Raw genomic sequence first — 18,471 nt, 5'->3', positions numbered from 1 at the left:
CCCACACAACCTCTCTGTTTAAACGTAGGGCATTTTCAAACCATGGACACAGCAAAATATTTGGCAGCCTACATTTATATTTCTCTAAAGCCCAAAATGATGGAATTAAATGCTTCTTCCAAAATGCTGCTTTTAACCATGCTGTGACCTCCTAACCAGGCATTGGGAACTCTGAGGGTTTGTATCCCTCTCCTCATTGCTTCCAGCCAGGCTGAAAGCCGCCCTGAAGCTCACACTCACATGGAGGGGAAAAGGTGTCATCTCTATCTATGCCACATTGCACTTTGCTGAGAAGAAGCAAGAGGTCAGGCTGAAGCTATATGGAGAATTTGAGGAAGCAATGGTATGACTAAGACATGAATGATCTTAAAAGAGAATTCAATAAAGGCAAGGGAAGTAGACAGACACAATGCCAGGTCATGAGGTTTCTTGTAAACTCAAAAGCAGTGGTGAAGTCATCACTGTGTGAGACTTCCAAACAAGTCTCTCTGTGTTGCAAAAGAAAAGTCACCAGCATAGTTTGATAACATACTAATCTTTAATCTATAAAGAAGATTAATTTCAAAGTTTAACATTATAAAAGAATAACAAATACTTTTTAAAACAAAAATACAAGTTAACACACAGTTGCTTTGGTTTCTCCTGTTGCCAGAGCTTAGAGTACACAATTTCTGGGACACAATTCCATTGCATACAGTGTTTCCATTACTTCAGAATTCACTGGAATTGAAACGACACATTTTGATTCACAAAAAGCTTTTCCAGGTACAAACTCAAGCAGGGTGCTATTACAAATAGCTGGTCACATGTCAGATCCTCCACATTATTCAAACAAATCATAATGAAATCACTGCTTGCTGCTACATTCCTGCCTTCTCATGTCAGCTCCTAGATGCCAGTAGTCCTACCACTGCATCGATCAACACAGCTGCTTGTAACTCACAGTTGTTCAAGAGCAGAACTTTTTTCATTTGGGTCCCCTGCTTTAGATTCACATCCAGAAGTTCTTATTCCCCTCAGACACACATATAAAAAAAAAACATTGGGGGAAAAATGATGGAGAAAGTACGAAAACTTTCGAGAAGTTTCTTTAGTCAGCAAAACAAAAGCTTCAGGCAGGGGCAATGTGAACAGCCCCTCCTCTAGTGGGCCCCCAGGCAAAGCCAAAGGGTTGATAGGGGTAACCAGGTGTAGAGGAAAAAAGTTTATCCTTCCCTGTCAAAATAGCAAGATTTACAGTTCTGACCCATACAAACCCTGCTTTGCACTGACCATGGAAACATGCTTTTAGGGCCCAGGCTGAACCAGACTGGAGTGACACTACTCTCTACCTTACTCCTTTTTGGTTTGCTGTATTAGCAATGCAAGCAAAAGCAAACAGGAGAAAAATCCTAACAAAACTTGTTAATAAAGGCACTTCAAAAATTGATAAAAAGGATACAATGTTCTATAAGCATCCCAAGTAGAATAACTGTTTTTTGAATCCATTAGTGGTTGTATTCTCATTGTATGATCTTTGGAAAGCCTAGTAATTACAATAAAAACAAAATGAAATCAAATATTGCCACCAATGAAATATCTGTTCAGTAAAAAACTGCAAAACCAAGTAAACAGCAATTTACACAATTCTCTCAGTCCTGCAAACCTGAAACATTCAACACTGCTTGGACAAAGTTGAGAATACAGTAGATTTTTCAGCATAACTCTACTTACATGACAGTATTAAGAAAAATAAGGCATACTATTGAAACCAAAAATACATAGAATCAGGTTTCTGTGCTACTGTTTGCTAAAAAGTTAGCTTTTAAAAAATGGTTTAAATGCAAACTTTTACATCTCCAACAATATTTCAGACAACAAAAGAATACACATACATTGTATGTGATAATTTTTCAAAACTAGCCATTACTTTTTCACAGATTAAAAAAAAGTCTGTTTAAATATCTCATTTCTACAAAGTGAATTTACATTTTTAAGTACAAAGTGCAAATACTACAGTTGTTTTTATTGCCTTTTGGTGAGGAAATCTCCCACATGTCAAAGAGATCTGCCTTGGATTAGTAAGGTGTTCATCCTTGCTTCTTCGAAACTTGCTGAAAGGAAGTTGGGAAAATCTGCATTATTAATGATGTTTTCAATTAGTCCAGCATAAAATTCTATCTCTCTTTTTCAATAGTACCCATATTCACTATCAGAAGAGAGTTCTGCATAAATATATACAGGGAATAAAAGAAATTCCTGCCCTGTAGTCCTTCATGGGATCTACAAGCAAGGGTATGAGCAATATCTTGACTACTTACCTATGGCCCCTTGAATCCACACCTGTCAAACACAGTTTTAGTAATTGCCTGGGCAAGTCCCAGGTTCAGTGTGCCTCCTAGGGCATGTGATGTGTAAGGAACGAGCTGCTGGCTGAAGTCTCACAAACAATCTGTGGTTTCCTTACAAACTTTTTGCTAGGCTGCAAAAAGCAGCACTGACGGCTTGTGGGCATGTATGGGTGTGTTTGCTGGACAGGGTGGAGCTGAGCAAGGGAAATGTACCTGGCCACTACCTGAGTCCAGTCAGACCCATCCCCTATTTGACCTTTTGAGAGCAACCACAGCTGCACCACAGTAAGCACATTAGTGTGTGTTTCTCTGTCTGCTTTCTTTCATTAAGCTGTTTTCTCAACAAACATGAAAAACATGAGCTGAAGCACACATAGCATGTATTTAACTAAACTGCTGCTAAATAATAAATTAGTAGAAAGCAAGCTTTTTGAGTGTGTGTCTCCTGAGTGTTGCAAATCTGACCAGGCCTCCTCAGATGGGTGGTTTCCTTTGAGCAGCTTCTATGCTTTTCAGTAGCTTCCTTTCAAGTGAGAAATTCTGTGATGAAAACCACCTTGTGCATTTGCAGCCATGTATTGTTCAAGTATGAAACTGCCAACAGATGGTTTTCTTAGCCAGCCTTAATGCAAGGCTATCATTTGTCAGCAACTGCTCTTAAAATAATTGATGCTGAGTCAGCAAAATTATCTGACAAAATTGAAAAACATAGATGTTCTAAGGACACTTTTATTTCCAATTCCACAAGTCAGTATCCGATTACAAGAAAGGGGAGAGGGCTTGTCATGCTTCAAGTGCAATGCACGTGTGCCAGTAATTGCCATTATATAATTAAAATAACCCCTCTGAATGCTCTGGGAGTTCTGAAAGGATAATTGTTTTCAGGCTGTCTTGTTTAAGGTGTAAGTGATTTGTGGGGAAAACCTGAAAAATTAAGACCACAAACACTTGTTTAAACAAACAAACTTATCACATTATTGTAGCTGTGAGAGTATTTTATATTCCATCAAAGGTATGTAGGAGGTCTCTGGTAAAAACCACAACCAATGCTGAGCTTGCCCTAGGAAGTGCAAACCTAACATCAAACAAAGCAGAGATTAAAAAAAGGGAACAAATCAATGAGCAGCTTTAAGAGGAAGATTTCTCTTGGCTTGTGGGTAGGTTCACCAGGGTTCAGTTTCTAACAAATTAATCTAGCTTTATGACAGATGGGAACACATTTACCACACCTTGGATTTTGGGGTATTTTTAGCCAAATTCCTAATTTCATAGGTGCAGCATTACCTGAGCTGTTCTTATAATATGAATAAATGAATAAATTTTAAACCATTTCATCATTTACTGATGCTTTTGTAGTCATTAATTTAAGTCCTCTAACTAATACAATGAGGTTTAAGAATAGTGTGAGGATGACTCTTTTGCTTGACCACTCAAACTACTGGACTCACCAGTTCTCCTTCAAGACCATGCAAAAGTACTAGGAACACATAACAATATTGCCCAGAAAAAAAATCTTTAGGATAAATGGTTATTAAAATAGACACATACAAATTAAACCCCACTTTTTTAACCTATTTCCTGGCCTTTCTCTGAAGTCCTTCCTTCTCTAAGTGCACCTTTCTTTAATGGGTTAAAAAACTCTGCTTTTGTGTGTTTTGCAGCTCTGAACAGCTTGAGTAGCCAAACCTCTGTGGTGGTGCTATTTCGAAAAACAAGATCAAGTCTTTGCAGAAAACTGATCCAAAAAAAATTTATGGCTTATGTTGTCAGGGCACTTGGCATTTTATTTTTTCCAATCATTCTGCAATTTTAGTTTAAACACAGATTAGACTGATGCAAAAGCTAGTTCTTCAGCATACTTTGCTCAGCCAGCAAAGGCATCTGAAAGTGACAGCTCTTTTCATTGCACTAAGATTTTAAAAGCTGTTTTAAGCCATCATATAATAATGCAGTGGGGTTTCTGAAATGTATAGATTTTCACAGGGCATGCAAAATGCATGGCTTTGTTCATTTCAATAAATGTCAGTTTGTGTTTATAGTGTGACACAAAGGAAAATTGACAGAATTTAGCTAAAGTAAAAGTTAAATGAAGATGAAGCAGTGCACATTTAAAAGTGCATGGGAATGCTGTCATTCAGGAATGCAGAAGACTCAAGAGGGCTCAATTACACTCATCAAATTATCATAAATGTCCTATATGTCAACTAACACTTTCCTAGGAACATCCACATGCAAGCCTAATGCACTTTGCAATTTATGCACATTTACTCTGCACCTGTAATTGACTGATTTAGCTTTCCAAACATAGAACTTAAAATTCATTAATTGGGGTGCTGCTCTGCATTTTTCTGGCAACTCTACAAAATAGCAGATTAATGCAGTTTGAAGCTGCAATGATGACTGCTAAAACCCCAAGAAATTCAGCTAGGAGAGGCAGAAATGGAGATCTTGTTTTGCCCAGTACTCACCTGCCTGCTGGATGAAGTGCTCTCAGTGTTGGTTCTAGGGACCGCTAAAGGAAGGAAAATAAAACATTATAAATATGGTTTGGAAGGTATCCTCAAGAACTGAAGCCCTCATTCTGAAAAGCTATTTTTTAGAGCAGGGTAAGTGCACAGCTTTCAATAAATGAGATAAAATATTTCAGACCTTTCATTGAAACACCTACTTTTTTCTTTCCTCAATACAGGTATTGCTTATTTCAAGGAGTTATATGAAAGTTGAACAACAACATCTCTTGCCAGTTAACATGTCAAATTTGCTTACAAGATTGCATATAGTCAAGGCTGAGCATTTCAAACTTACTAAATATTTAGTAGTAAATATAGTCTATTATCCCTGGCAGTAAAGAAACACGGACAAGCAGACTTATGGAAAGCATTCACTTTGATTAAAGATATCAGAAACAGTTCTACAGAGCAAAAGATAAAAGATAAAAAAATAGATAAAAGATAAAGATATCACAGAAACATTTCTACAAACCAAAAATATTGTTTACATTGCATGTGTAAAAGGACATGATTATCACTGTTTTTTAAAATTTCTTAGTTTCAAAGACAGTGCCCGAATTAGGGGAAAATAAACCCTCAAAAAAGCTAAATGAATTTTCTAGTCCAATAATCTTCCCAAGCTAACTTGTGAGACTAGGGAGGAACTTGCTGTCTTGGTTTTCCATGTTAGTCTGTGAGTCAGGCAAGCTGTACTGGAATTTAGGGAAAAAAAACTGGACCTTGAAAAATTCTACAGCAGCTAATACTCCCTTCAGAAAACATGCTTTACAACTATTTGGCTTCTATGTTGCTTCAAATTATTCTCACACAAGAAACTTGGGACTCACACAAAATGATACAGAGCCACTTCTTAGCTCAGCTCTGACACCTCAGGTGACAAGTCTCATATTTTCCTAGAGATGTAACTCTAACTGCAGTGAAGTGGTAATTGATTTCATTTGTGCAAGTGTAAGAAGTATCAGAAAGGAAATTTTAATTATCAAGTAAGAGAAACAAAATAGAATAATGGTATTCCAACAAAAATAATTTTTATTGTCTTGTCCTTAAAACTATGTACTTCTAGTAAAGCAACCCAATGATTTGGTGAAGAACTTTTTTCCAACTGGATACCATTAGTTTTCCAATGCCAAACTTCTGGGATTTTTTTTCCTTCCAAAGTTGAATGTTATCATTATTGAAAGGATTTTTTTTGCAGTTTTGTTACAGAACTTCGGTTGTGGTGGTCACAATTTTTACCTCAGCCAAATCTCTGTGTGATCTTCACATGATTTCATGCCTCTTACAATTTTCATTTCCAAAACAGACAATTTATCCTAATATTTTGGAGGTTTTCTACTGGAATATGATGACAAAAAACCTGGGGTTTGTTTTCAGTCTTGCTATGGCTTTCCTTTACTGCCTGTGTATTGATTTTGGACCCAAATGTCATCCACAACAAGTCCTAAGAAAGAATGCCTGCTGCAGCAGGACAGAATTGCTTCACTTTCCACATTCATAGATAAAAAATCTATCTGACCAAAAGTCACATAGATTAAGATAAACATAAAGATACCAAAATTCATCCACCTTCATATTCATTTTTTAATCATCGTCTAAGTGAAAATTGAAACTTATCATTATGAGGCCCACAAAAAAAGCCCCAGGAAAAAAATTCTGGATCTGATCAATACTTGTTCTGAGAGATCTATTACTGTGAGCCATAGACAATTTACTTCACTAGTAAAATGTAGACTCCTTCTGTCTTTCTGCAGTATTCCTCTTCTAGACTTGAATACAACCAATGTGACCTTTGTTCCACTGTCCTTCCCTCATTTTAAGGTACCAGACAAAACAATTTACCTGTATTCATTCTTCCACAACTTCTCAAAGCATGGGGATCTACTGCTGCTGATTAGAATTTTTCTTTTTTTTTTTTTTTTTTAATTTTTTCCCCATTTTTAGGAATTGTGTGATTGAACTCTGCAGGTATTATTATACTCTGTGGTTAGTTGTTCCCCTTCCTACTAGCTTGGCAGCAAGGTGAGGTGTCTGTGTATTAGCTCTATTCCACCTGTTTGGCAGATAACCACATTCCTCTTTGCATCTCTAAACCACATTTGAGAAATGAGAATTCATTAGAAAGCTCAACCATGTGCTTGCTTCCAGGAATCCAAAAAGTACAGGTGTGATACTTCCACTCACTCAGAACACAGTTCTATAATAACACTAAACTGGCTTTTTGATGATTGTTATTGGATCTTCTTAGGTTTCCTACTGTAATCCACTTAATGGTTAGAATCAACAGGAAGTTTTTGATTCTGTTGGAGCAAAGTGATCCAGAAACAACTTTCTTGCCATCTGCCCTAAGCAACAGCTGCATTAGCTGCAGACAGGTGTATTCTTTCATTTTGTAAAAGCCTGGCACCTACAAATATCAGGCGTCATAAGCTTTGAAGAATTTAGTGAAAAAGACAGAGAGAAAAGGTTCTTACTATGGCGTTTCTTTGTTTCTGCTTTACCTTCTTCTTTTGTTACTCCCAAGCAGCCCATTAATTCTTGAACTGACAAGGACTTATCGTTGTTCACATCACAGTATTCCACAAACTTCTTCACACATTTTTTGGGCTTTGATTTCTTTCTTAGGAATCTCTTAAATGGCTTGATTTCCTTCTTGCCGATATCACCACTGGAATTTTTATCCAGCTGTTTGAAATACCAATGGACGACTCTCTCTTCGAGAGTATGATTTGGATCAGGTTCAGAAACACTGGAAAAGAAAAAAAAAAAGAGATAATTTAGTCTTAATTCTGATATTTAATACCTTTATTTCAGAATAGTTATATCACCGTCAGATGGCCGTCACTGTTATGTAAAACTCCCTAGTTTTGGACACTGAATTATAGTGAATCTCTCTTTTTTTCACTTTGGCCAACAATATCCTAAATTTTACACTAAGGGCTAGAATTTGCTTTTAGTGTACACTCTGAAACCGTGTTGAGGTCAGCATCATGCCCAGCAAGCAGTGCTTTCTCCTTAAATTTCCTAAATGAGAGAAAAGTGGAGAGAGAAATAAAAGAGAAAAAGATTGCTTCATACTCAGCAGATGCATTAAATGTGTAAAGTAACCAACTGAATTTGATCAGCAATCAGCACTGCCAAATACCAAAGCTCCAATTACAACCCATGATGGATTCTCTTAAAGCTACAACACCTAAATGTATTGAATTACAGGATAAGCTATAAAAATAAATGCTGTCTCCTCAGATAAGTACCTGACCTGCAGACGCCCTAAGTTTGACAGCACTCACACGTTTTTAACGCTACCTGTGACTGTTGATAGCATTGGTTTGTTTTGCAAGCAACTAGGAAGAATATGAATCAGGAAGGTAGAACACATTTAGGAAATAAAGCCTTGAGAGGAGAACAAAGACTGACACACAGTTGCACCAGCAGCTACAGATAAACCCTGAGCTGCGCTGCTGAGAATTCATCATTCAAGTATATCTCTGTTTAGTGAACAGTGGTAACCTTGAAGTAAACTCTCCTAGATAGGTTCTTGGAAATTCACCCTTTATGCAGGCTCCTCAAAGCCCTCAGCAATCTGTTCACCACTGTGGGAATCCTTTTAAAGACACACAAAAAGATCTGAAACCCACCGGCTGGAAGACAGTGATGGATCAGAGACCGCGTGCACCATATCTGTGGACAATGCATCCAAAACACTCGTTAGGAACTCATTCTTCTTGGCCCCAGGACAACCTGGAAAATCAGAATTTTTTTTTTCTTTTCATGTTACCTGTTTTTATAACACTTAAATTCCAACAAAAGTTTAGATTTTGAGACAGATATTACTCCCTGTACACAAATTTCCATAAATTGTGGACATGTTCATACCATAATTCAAAGAGAAGCATTTAAATTCAGGTTCATATCTGAAACAGAGCATGAATAAAAAACCCAACCCTTTGAACTTAAGCAAGTGTGAATTTGTTTTGCATATCTTGAGTCCTTTTATTTAACTTTTGACCACCATTTTTCCTTCTTTCGGATGTCTTTAACATGGGAGTCAGAGTTTGAAAACAGCAGCTTTGAAGCCATAAAAGTTCATTCATGACACAAGACAGAAAAATGGACTAGAAGTTGACAGCACAGTACCTATTTCAGATTCCCACTTTCACTCCTCTTGTTTTCCTCTAGCTTTCTTGACACACATATTTTCAGTACATTGATTTTCCTCTCTGTAACTCTTTCCTCTTTCAACTCCTTGTGTCCTTCCCTTTCCACTTGGACAGGGGTTAACTAGCACTACATGGCACCTAGCCCAATAAGCTGCTGTTAGTTGGTACTTTGGTTCATACTGTGAGAGCTTATGGTGATGCTAGTTCATCCTCATAATCACATTCCCCATGCTACCAAGTTCTTCTCTGAGAGAAACAGACAGCATGTTTCAGATACATAGTCTGTCAGAAAAATATATACTGAAAGAGCCCCTCTCCAAGCAGCACAGCTGGAGCAGATAAATTCCTCTGACAAGCACATGGATGTTGACACATGGAGGTTTGTTTATACAATACACCTGCTTCCTCTTCTCTTCCCTAGAGCCCTGAGCCAAACACCAGGTCTTCCTCTAACCCTCCAAATAGCTGAGTTAAAGTAAAGGATGATCCATGATCAGTGACATGGAGATTACAAGCTTGAAGCTAGAGCCCACGGCAGGACTTTCACAGACAATTCTGTGCTGGAAGCCACTTACTGTAGTTCTGGTTTAAAGTGAAAAAGGGAAATACTTTGAAGTGTTGTGGAAAAGTAAGATTAGTCAGTCAGTAGGGATTTGGTGTTTTACTAAATTTCTCAGCAACCTCTGGAGTGGGCAGTGGGGCTACCTGAGCCTGAAAAGCTTCATCTTACCCACCAAATTATTTTTTAATACATCCCATGCTGATCCAAGGAAGTAAACCTGTGTTATATTAGCCCTTAGTTGTGCTGCAGTCAGAATAGCTCAGCTATTATGTACAGCAGGAGTACCCACTAGATATTTTTGTCTAACACATTCATGTAGTTATGAGTTCCTTGCCTTTGGCACCAAGGATATTTTATTTCAGTAACTGTAAAAGGTATATAAAAGGCATTCACTGAGGCAAGTTTCACTGCACTAAAAGTACACATATGAAAGCAGTTGTCACTCTGTTGCATATGTCCCTTTCTCCCTAGTTGTGGGTTTTTTCTGTCACAACTGGAAAAAAGAGGAAAAAGAAATGAAGAAAAAAAAAAAACCAAAAACCAAAACCAAGCAATCCAGCAGCTATAAGTTTGAGTTCAGTGAAGCAAGCACTTCAATTTTCCTTGAAAAGAATGAAAGCTAGAAGGGTGGCAAGATATTAATAAGGGAAGGATGGAAAACCGTTCCAACAGGTTCCATTCAGTGCATAATCCCTAATGCAAAGAGTGTGCTGCCAAATTAAGTTCAGGCATTCCAGCCATGAAAGCAAATGGTGCATTGTCATTTCAACGAGGTCACTTAACTTTGTGAGCCACGAAAGCACATCTGTCCAGAGGCAGTCCCCGTGCAGCAGGCACATCCCCTTGTGCCAGCACGCCAACCTGAATGAATCAGCAGCAAGGCCCTGAGCAACCCACTGAGCTCAGTGCTACCCCTTGCTAGCAAGGACAGCACTGTGGGCCAGAGCTGGTTCCCTTCAAAGGACAGCTGAAGAGTCTGTCTGAGGCTATCCACGAAGGCCTGTCTTGATTGTTATGAGCTTTATTCATTTCGTGTTGGAGTTGTTATTACCAACATCAGCCAGAAGCCTAAATTCTGCTCCAAGCTTAAGTTTTGAATTGATATAGAACTTATGGAAAATGCAGAAAAAAAGACCTCAGCATGTAACAATGCAGTGCAACATGGAGCAAAGGAATTTGACTTTTTCCTTTCTCTGTCCTTTTTTTGGATAGTTAATAATGTCAATATCCAATTTGATTTAGGAGCTCCACCATTTATGAGTGTATTTCTGAAACATCTGGAAGAAACAAAAATCTGCTTTAGGTAGTTTCCACTGCTATCCAGGGAGCTGCTGAGTGTACATATGCTACAGATACAGAGATCAAAATCCTCACTTAGCTTGCCATTTGTGAGATACAGCTAAGCAGGGGAAAGTATCAACTTCTAAATTCACAAGAAATCGCAGGAAGAAAATTGCACAGTTTAAAGCCTGTCTCTGACAATTTCTCCCTAAGACTAAGAAAGGTTTCTAAATGTGTATTTCATAAAGTTGCAATAACAGCTGACAGCAATAGAAATCTCATAGAATACAGAAATTGCTGTTAAACACAGTAAGTTGCTGTGAAACATTCTAAATTGCAACTCCACTACTTAACGTAAAATGACACCCCACAAAACCTCATCAGTCAAATACAGAGAAAATATTCAGGTTCTCCCAATTATAAGTTTTGCTGACGTGTGGGCAATCACACAGTAATTTACCCCACAGTGAAATCTCTGTTCATTGCAGGTGTTACTCACTCAGGATAATTCTCTGGAGGCTTCATGCTGAGCTTGAATTTTCAGCAAATTTGTGGATGGCAAGACTGGAGGAGCTTTAGCTTGATTGCAATGAATAATTCACTCTTATTGGGCTAAATACAGAAAGCAAAAGACTAGTCTCTTATGGGAGCCTTATGCTTCTTGCTATGGTTTATAGGCTTCAGTTTCTTCTTCTGCAGCTGCCTGTCCTGTGTGGATTTGACAGCTTACACACATAGTAATTTGTTGTTAAAGGGTGGAAGCTGAAACCACATGGAGCTAACATACAGGTTCAGAATGTAGACTGAAGTGTTTGCTTTAGGGATAGTGTTACCCAGAGTAAATCTGAGACCAACAGATACATACAACAAATGACAGGAATACACAAACACCTCATTTCAGCTATAATATAAGGGAAATTGGAGAATCATCATTATGCATTCTATCTCTCATATATACACATCTCTCTATACATATAACTACTTTTAACACTGAGAATGGATTTTTGAAGTTAAATCTGTGGGGAGGTTTTCCATAAACATTCTAAAATATGCACCCACCCTAGTGCCTTGGAGCTCCCCGCTTGGCTGATAATAATCTACCACTGTCAGTCTTGGAAGATTATCTTTTACAGCATATCTGAAGTCATGGCTAGAAGAGCATTTTGTTCATTTTTGTAAAAATAGGAATACAACAGATGAAATTTTCCACCTTAAAAGGGATTGCACATTAATCTTCCTGCAAGAGAGGAAACTGCCTTGAGTCAGTCACTCAAGATATTAAAGGCATGACAACTTTAGATTAGCAAATATAAACTTTCTTTTTTATTCCGTGTTTGCTAATATGAACATAAAGCTTAGTGGTGCACTCAAATACAATGATTACTGAAATTCCTCTAAAGATTACAAGTAAGTTTTTGATCTGCCAAAAATCAGAATGACCACAACTATTTATGCTTCATTTGTACCTTTGATTTCACTGAAAAGCAGTGTTATGCAGAACAAAAGAATTTAACAAAAATTTTCAGTGCTACTGGTTATCCTGGCACAATAGACAGTTCAACAAAACCTTTTTTCTTGGACATTTATTCTATTCACACACATATGTATAGTCATGAGTTTATTTCTGTTGATCCATGTGAACCACGAGTTTGTGTTTGTCTAGACATGCTGAGGGGCCTCCTCACTTTTTGGAGGACTTCCTGAGCTCTTCCTGACTCCCTTTCCAAAAAAAAAAAAAAATCCTTCAAAAATATGAGCCTGGGAAGTGAAATTTGTTACTCTACTGATTACTAAAAATCATGGTCTCAAATCATGTCTCACTGACAAAGTCACTGCCTTTATAATTTTATTGAACAGAAGGACTTGATGATCTAAGAGGTCTTTTCCAGTCTTAAGAATTCTCTGATTCCATGACTCTATGCTTCATTTCAGTCTTTCCCTCCCTGCAGCTTCTGGTAACTTCTCACAGACAAAAACTATCTACTTCTTATTTTGTATCCTTGAAGGCTTGAGGACATTACCTCTCCTTGTTAACATCCCTCAGGTATTACAATTTTTTATTAACTTTCTTTTTTCTCCTAAATATTCATACAATTTAAAAGAATTAAGTTAAGCTCAGAGACAAATTTTCTTTCATATGTCCTCACCCAAATTTCAAAAATAAGTAAATAAAATACAATGGATATTAGCTGTAGGGGGCTACTGATCCTTTGCTTTGTAGCCCCAGATCTCCATGTCTTACAGGAAAGAAGTATTATTTCTCAACATGTGCAGGAAGCAGATTTCAGTTCTTAACCTGTATTTAATTTGTTGTTACTATTTTAAATTTATCTTTCTCTTCTAATTTCAAGGGATACACAGACACACACACACCGAAAAGTTAACAAAGGATGTCTCCCAAAGCCCTACCCTTCAACCTCAGACATTCATATCATACCAAAGTTCTTTGAGAGGGATTTGTTGAACTTGAGCCTGCTGAAATGAGATGTCTCATCCACAATAGTTATTTAAGTTCAGTATAAAGGAACCCATTCAGAAGGCATTCATCCCAACTACCTGAGGGTTTTTTTTCCTTAGAATAGAAGAGAATCTCCCTTAAAAACGTTTAATTTCTTCCCTATTAACTGAGGAAGCCCAGACAGATAACTTATATTCCCCGGTGGTGTTAAACAGGTTGTGATTAATTCTATATATGTCTGTTTTGCAAATAGATTTAGGCTCTAACTACTCTCCTATTCTCTGGGTAAATGTGGAAGAAGGAAGGGATAATATTCATAGCAGAAACATAAAATCCTATAAGCAGCTTTTGCAGACAACTGAGTGACAAAGTCTAGGGCATTTGTTGATAGGAAAAACAGTCCATTACGTTTATTTCAGTTCCTGTACTATTATTACTAAACAAGAAAAAGGAAATCATTTCATATCATCAAAGCATAAGACAGGCAATATGAATTGGCTAACTTCTGATTACCACTTTTTAGTTTGGCTTTCCCTCCATTAAAGGCTTTTGAGAAGTGAATTTCTTGCTGCTAACAGCTCTGAGATGTCCCTGTGACAACACGGAGTGATGAATCACTTGAAACACAGTAATCCTTTCAGAGGCCATCCAGCCAAAAATCAGTGCTAAACTTGAGAAAGTCTTTGGATCTTATTTGCCATTCTTAAACATTCTCTTGTAGACCTTTACCTTTCTAGGTTTGACTGCAAATAGGAAAAAGGTCTAAAAATTCAGATCATAAGTTGTGCCTCTTTACTGCTTGACTGGATACAAGAAAACTGATATTTCTGTTTGGCAGTCCATGCCTACAATATCTACTTCACTTTTGGGGGCCAAAGACATCTCAGCAGGCTGAGAAGGATCTGGCATTCTCAGAATTTAGGTTGACAGTCTCTGTGCCAGTGCCAACTTGCAGCCTTTAGAGGCTCATCCCCTCAGGTTGAGCATGACCTGCAATGCAGTCGTGTGGGTCGAGCTCCAGAGGAAGAAACACAATGCATTTAACAGAAGAGTTGGCACAGTGACAGAACTCAATCATCCCACTGATTAGGACGCAGAGAGAAGTGTTTAAAAATTAGAAAGGTACCCAAAAATGTGTAGAAGAGAAAAGCAACTAGATCTGATTTTCAAAACATTATACTTCTGCTTTATGTACCATTTTTCATGACTACCTGGACTTGAGATAAACAGCTAGTACCTCTGACTGCAGTAACACTTTTAAGAATAGCTTATTGAACTGAAATAATTCGGACTCCAGTTTTATACAGTATGACAGGCATTTGAATCTCCTCATTATCATTCTGAGAGTCTTAACAATTAGCAACCAATACTGCTTAAAGAGTAAAACTGCAGTTCTTTTTAGTAGATATTTATTACTTCCCATTTACTTGTATTTTCATCATGTTGTTATGTTTCCTCTCAGGAGAAGGGTATAAAAGAAAACATATTTAATTACCTCCATTTAAATATCCATTAAAAAGGAAAAGCTATTACAAAGAATGTATGTTGTTGTAATTATGGAAGTGACCTCAGAAATAAGGCGCATAATTCTGGTCTCTTGATGGAAAAATTGAACTATGGGGACTTGACTTAGTGGGGATGTTTTTTACATTACTTAATTAATCTAAGCAGCTTGCTCCTTGGAAACTTTCATGAAAAACAGCCTTTTCTACCAACTGATGTTGATTTTAACTTTTCTGGCTTCTCTTACTGAGACTTTTACCACTGGAAGCACAAGCTGAAAATCCGCAAAGCACCCACTATCATCTAAGGCCACAAAAAAGGTCTTTATTCAGACCCCAAGAACCAGTGTTCATTAAACCAGAAGAAGGAAATCCAGAGCTCTTGGGCCAGCAGCACACATTCCTTTCAGAGCAATTCTCTAGGAGTCCCCATGCACAGAGTGGTACCTTCACACCTGTGTGTGATTCTCATGTGTATACAGAACACAGAATGGATGGAGATGGAAGATTAGTGCTCCATAAAGATACCTTTTTGTACATGATGGATCTTTTCAAATAGACCTTTGAAACACCATACATTCCTTGTTTTGGGGGTTGGGTTGTTTTGTTTGTTTTTTTTTTTTTAAAGAACAAATAGAGATGGTACAGAACAATGCCAACCTGTGGCACACAAACTGAGTATCTCACAGAAGCAGTGATTTGATGTCTCTTGAATCTGGAAATAAAAGCAGTGGCAGAACCACCAAAAGCAAAACTAAGTCAGTACTACCAGGGCCCAATTCATATTGTTAGATGATAGAGGATGAGATGGAAAAGAAAGATGGGGAAGGGAGGAGCACAAAGGAGGAAGAAGATCCAGCAATACTGCAAGCAGTCATGTAAAATATCAGTCTTTACCCTTGCTTTATTTTGCTTATACCTGTGAGTACTGAACTCGCATTAAGAGACAAATTTTCACCAGTTTTACCTGATTATTTTTTTCCCCCTTCCTTCCATAACTGGCAAGTGACAGATTTAGAAATTGGATATTCAGTACAGAGGTAGGCTAGAATTAATGGCAGGCAGGCATGGCTATTCTTTGGAACATTAAGTATATACTCAATTGATTGAATCAGAATGGATTTTTACAGCAGTGATTAAAAAAGGTTTATAAAATGGAAATCCTGGAAGTAACTGAAGTGAAACAAGAGTCAGCAAGTACCACTAAAGCATTACTTGAACACTATGGAATGAAACAGTCCTTGGAAACCTGGCAGAACAAAAATCTCCCTTCTCTTTATGCAGTTTTTAATTCGGGATCTGCAGTCTTGTTACCTTTCTGGACACTTTCCATTAAACATGATAGATTTCCTCTGCAAATATCATTTCAAATCTCACTGGCTCATCCTTTTCGAGACAAAAAACTGTAGGATGACTAATACAAAAAACATAAATACAACATACAAATCCTCAATGTGGAACTCTTACAAGGTATAAAACTACACAAGAATGAAATGTCCCTAGGTCCTGCTGAAGGAAGTGTGCATATTGTGACAGACTGACTAGGTCCAGGCTTTAATAATTAGACACTATTTATTTAAATTAAAGATGATGGTATTCAACATTACCCAGCTCACTTCTCTAGGGTTGACAGAGGTCTCTGTAGCTACAGCAGGTTCTCAAACCAACTTTCTTTGCAAATAGACCTCTGTTTGGAACAGATCCTCCAAGTCAAATGTAGTAGTGTGTACCTCATTAAACAATAACAAACTAAATGCTCAAGTAATGATGAACTGGATTTAATCCCACAAAAAGCAGGCAATTGAGAGTTAACCATGCCACCCTTAATTTGCAATTTACAGTAAGCCCTGAGGAAATGAACGCATCCTACTTGGTAGCAGAGATCCTGCAATGACAGAAGCACAATGGAGCAAATTAAGGACGGAGATTAATGTAATTATGGTTCTAAAGTGTCTGCCAGGAAGGATGCAATGCAGCTGACTTCATGTAAAACAGTTTACAGTGTGTGGTTTGATTACAAAATGCCTTGGGTCACTTTACAGCAGGAAGATCCAATTCCATGACAACACTCCATTAAGGATTATGAGGACACTTTCCTCACTGAACCACTACACTGCAGGTGAGTTTCACTGGGTACAGCGCAGTCTGCTTCCCCTGTGCATGTCCAGCATTCAGTCAGGTACTCAACTAAGGATATCCTGCAGCCGTCCCAAGGACTGGATTTCCTTGTGTTTGTGCAGAAGCCCACCCTGTCAGCTTCAGCAACTGTCATGAAGTGCAATGCCAACCAGGATCCCCAGAAACAGCTGACTCTTGGTACTAACAGGTAATATCCGAAAGGGCTGAGGAGACAGGTTATTGAAATGTGAAAACCAGCCAGGCTTCCTGACTGTGGGACTCTACAGGAAACGAAGAGAGAGGGAGAAATATCTCATCGTCCCCTCCAGACATCAGGCATGGTCTACAAGCAAACATGACCCCAATTTTCACACAGGCTGTCATGGCATGGCATGCTGCAAGACTGAGCCGGTGTAGACAGTTACAGCAGTGTGTGAGTACAGTTTCTGGAGCAGGCCATGGAATCTCATTTATTGATAACACAGCAATAGAAACACACCAGCAAGGTTCTCAGCTGTCGTACTCTGTGCTGAAGAGTGAATGGAGAGAGATGGAAACAAGGCATTGCTTTATAAGTTTGTGCCCTGGGTATTGAAGGAGATAGGGGAAAATTCAATCTGAGTGTACAACAGCAGCATCCCAAATGCTCAGACCCAGCAAAACCAAGTCCTTCTTGGGTGTGAATACTAACCTGGCTTTCAGCCTTGCATTTTACAACAGTGCTTGCCTGTTGGTGAAGGAACTGAAATAATGTAATTCACACACCCCACATTTCCATTCTAACTCTACTGGGAATAAGTCTCTGGTATAAATACACATACTCTAATACTGATTTAGTATGCAGTGGTCATTTTCCATTACAAGTGAATGAATGTAAAAAACTCTTATTCAAAGCTAGAAGCCCATCCTCCATACCTACAGATAACAAATACTGTGAATTCCATACAGACTTTCAGTCTATGAACTTCACATGACTAAGGTAAACAAGCCCTATGCAGATGACTATAAAAGGGTTCACATGCTAGATTGTCAAAAGTCACTTGGTGTTCTACTGCTGGTTAAAACCAGGAGGCAAAAAAGAGAATGTAACGAGCAGAGAAAAAAACCCCAACCAAATACTTAAACCTTTAAAAATGCCCAGGATTAGATCAAGAAATTCAAAATGTATGTGTGGATTACAAGAAAAAGGCAAACAGTTATAACCCATCCATTTCTAGCAACTGATATAAGTACACTTGCAGAGGATTTTACAAGTTTCAATTATGTGTGCCACTGCAAAGACTAGAGCTTAAGCCAGAGCAATTTTTGTGGAGAGGACATGAATATATGGTAAGGGCAGTGAAAGGAGGAGAAAAGCATTGAAATTGCAAAGAACCAGGTAGAAAAAGGGAGAGAAGAGAGACATGGAAACCAGTGGAGAAAAAAGCTGCTTGAAGTTCCAAGCAAATTTGCAGCCTGTGCACTGACACAGACACCTCCAACAGCACTGACAGAATATTAATCTTCCTCCCCCATTCTTCTCCAAACAAAACTGTGATTCACTGAGATAGCTC

General features: G+C 38.1%; 1 protein-coding gene across 5 annotated transcripts in view; it reads right to left on the bottom strand.

The window, feature by feature from the left end:
• Positions 1-516: 516 nt before the first annotated feature.
• The window catches only part of SMOC2 (SPARC related modular calcium binding 2), a 140,199-nt gene continuing 122,244 nt past the window's right edge, over positions 517-18,471 (bottom strand). For 2 of the 5 annotated variants that reach the window (XM_030236231.2, XM_030236233.2), the window contains exons 10-13: positions 8,476-8,578; positions 7,312-7,586; positions 4,799-4,842; positions 517-2,093 (exon numbers count right to left, since the gene is read on the bottom strand). In XM_030236231.2, coding sequence (XP_030092091.1) covers positions 2,070-2,093; positions 4,799-4,842; positions 7,312-7,586; positions 8,476-8,578 — 446 coding nt within the window. In that variant the 3' untranslated portion in view covers positions 517-2,069. The remainder of the gene's footprint in view (positions 2,094-4,798; positions 4,843-7,311; positions 7,587-8,475; positions 8,579-18,471) is intronic. The other 3 variants (XR_003945720.2, XR_007777283.1, XM_030236232.2) reach the window with 3 other exon arrangements.

Source organism: Serinus canaria, chromosome 3, assembly GCF_022539315.1.
Source record: "Serinus canaria isolate serCan28SL12 chromosome 3, serCan2020, whole genome shotgun sequence".
Classification (NCBI taxonomy): Eukaryota; Metazoa; Chordata; class Aves; order Passeriformes; family Fringillidae; genus Serinus; species Serinus canaria.
Note: the sequence above shows the minus strand (reverse complement) of the source record. Positions and strands in the feature narration are given on the sequence as shown.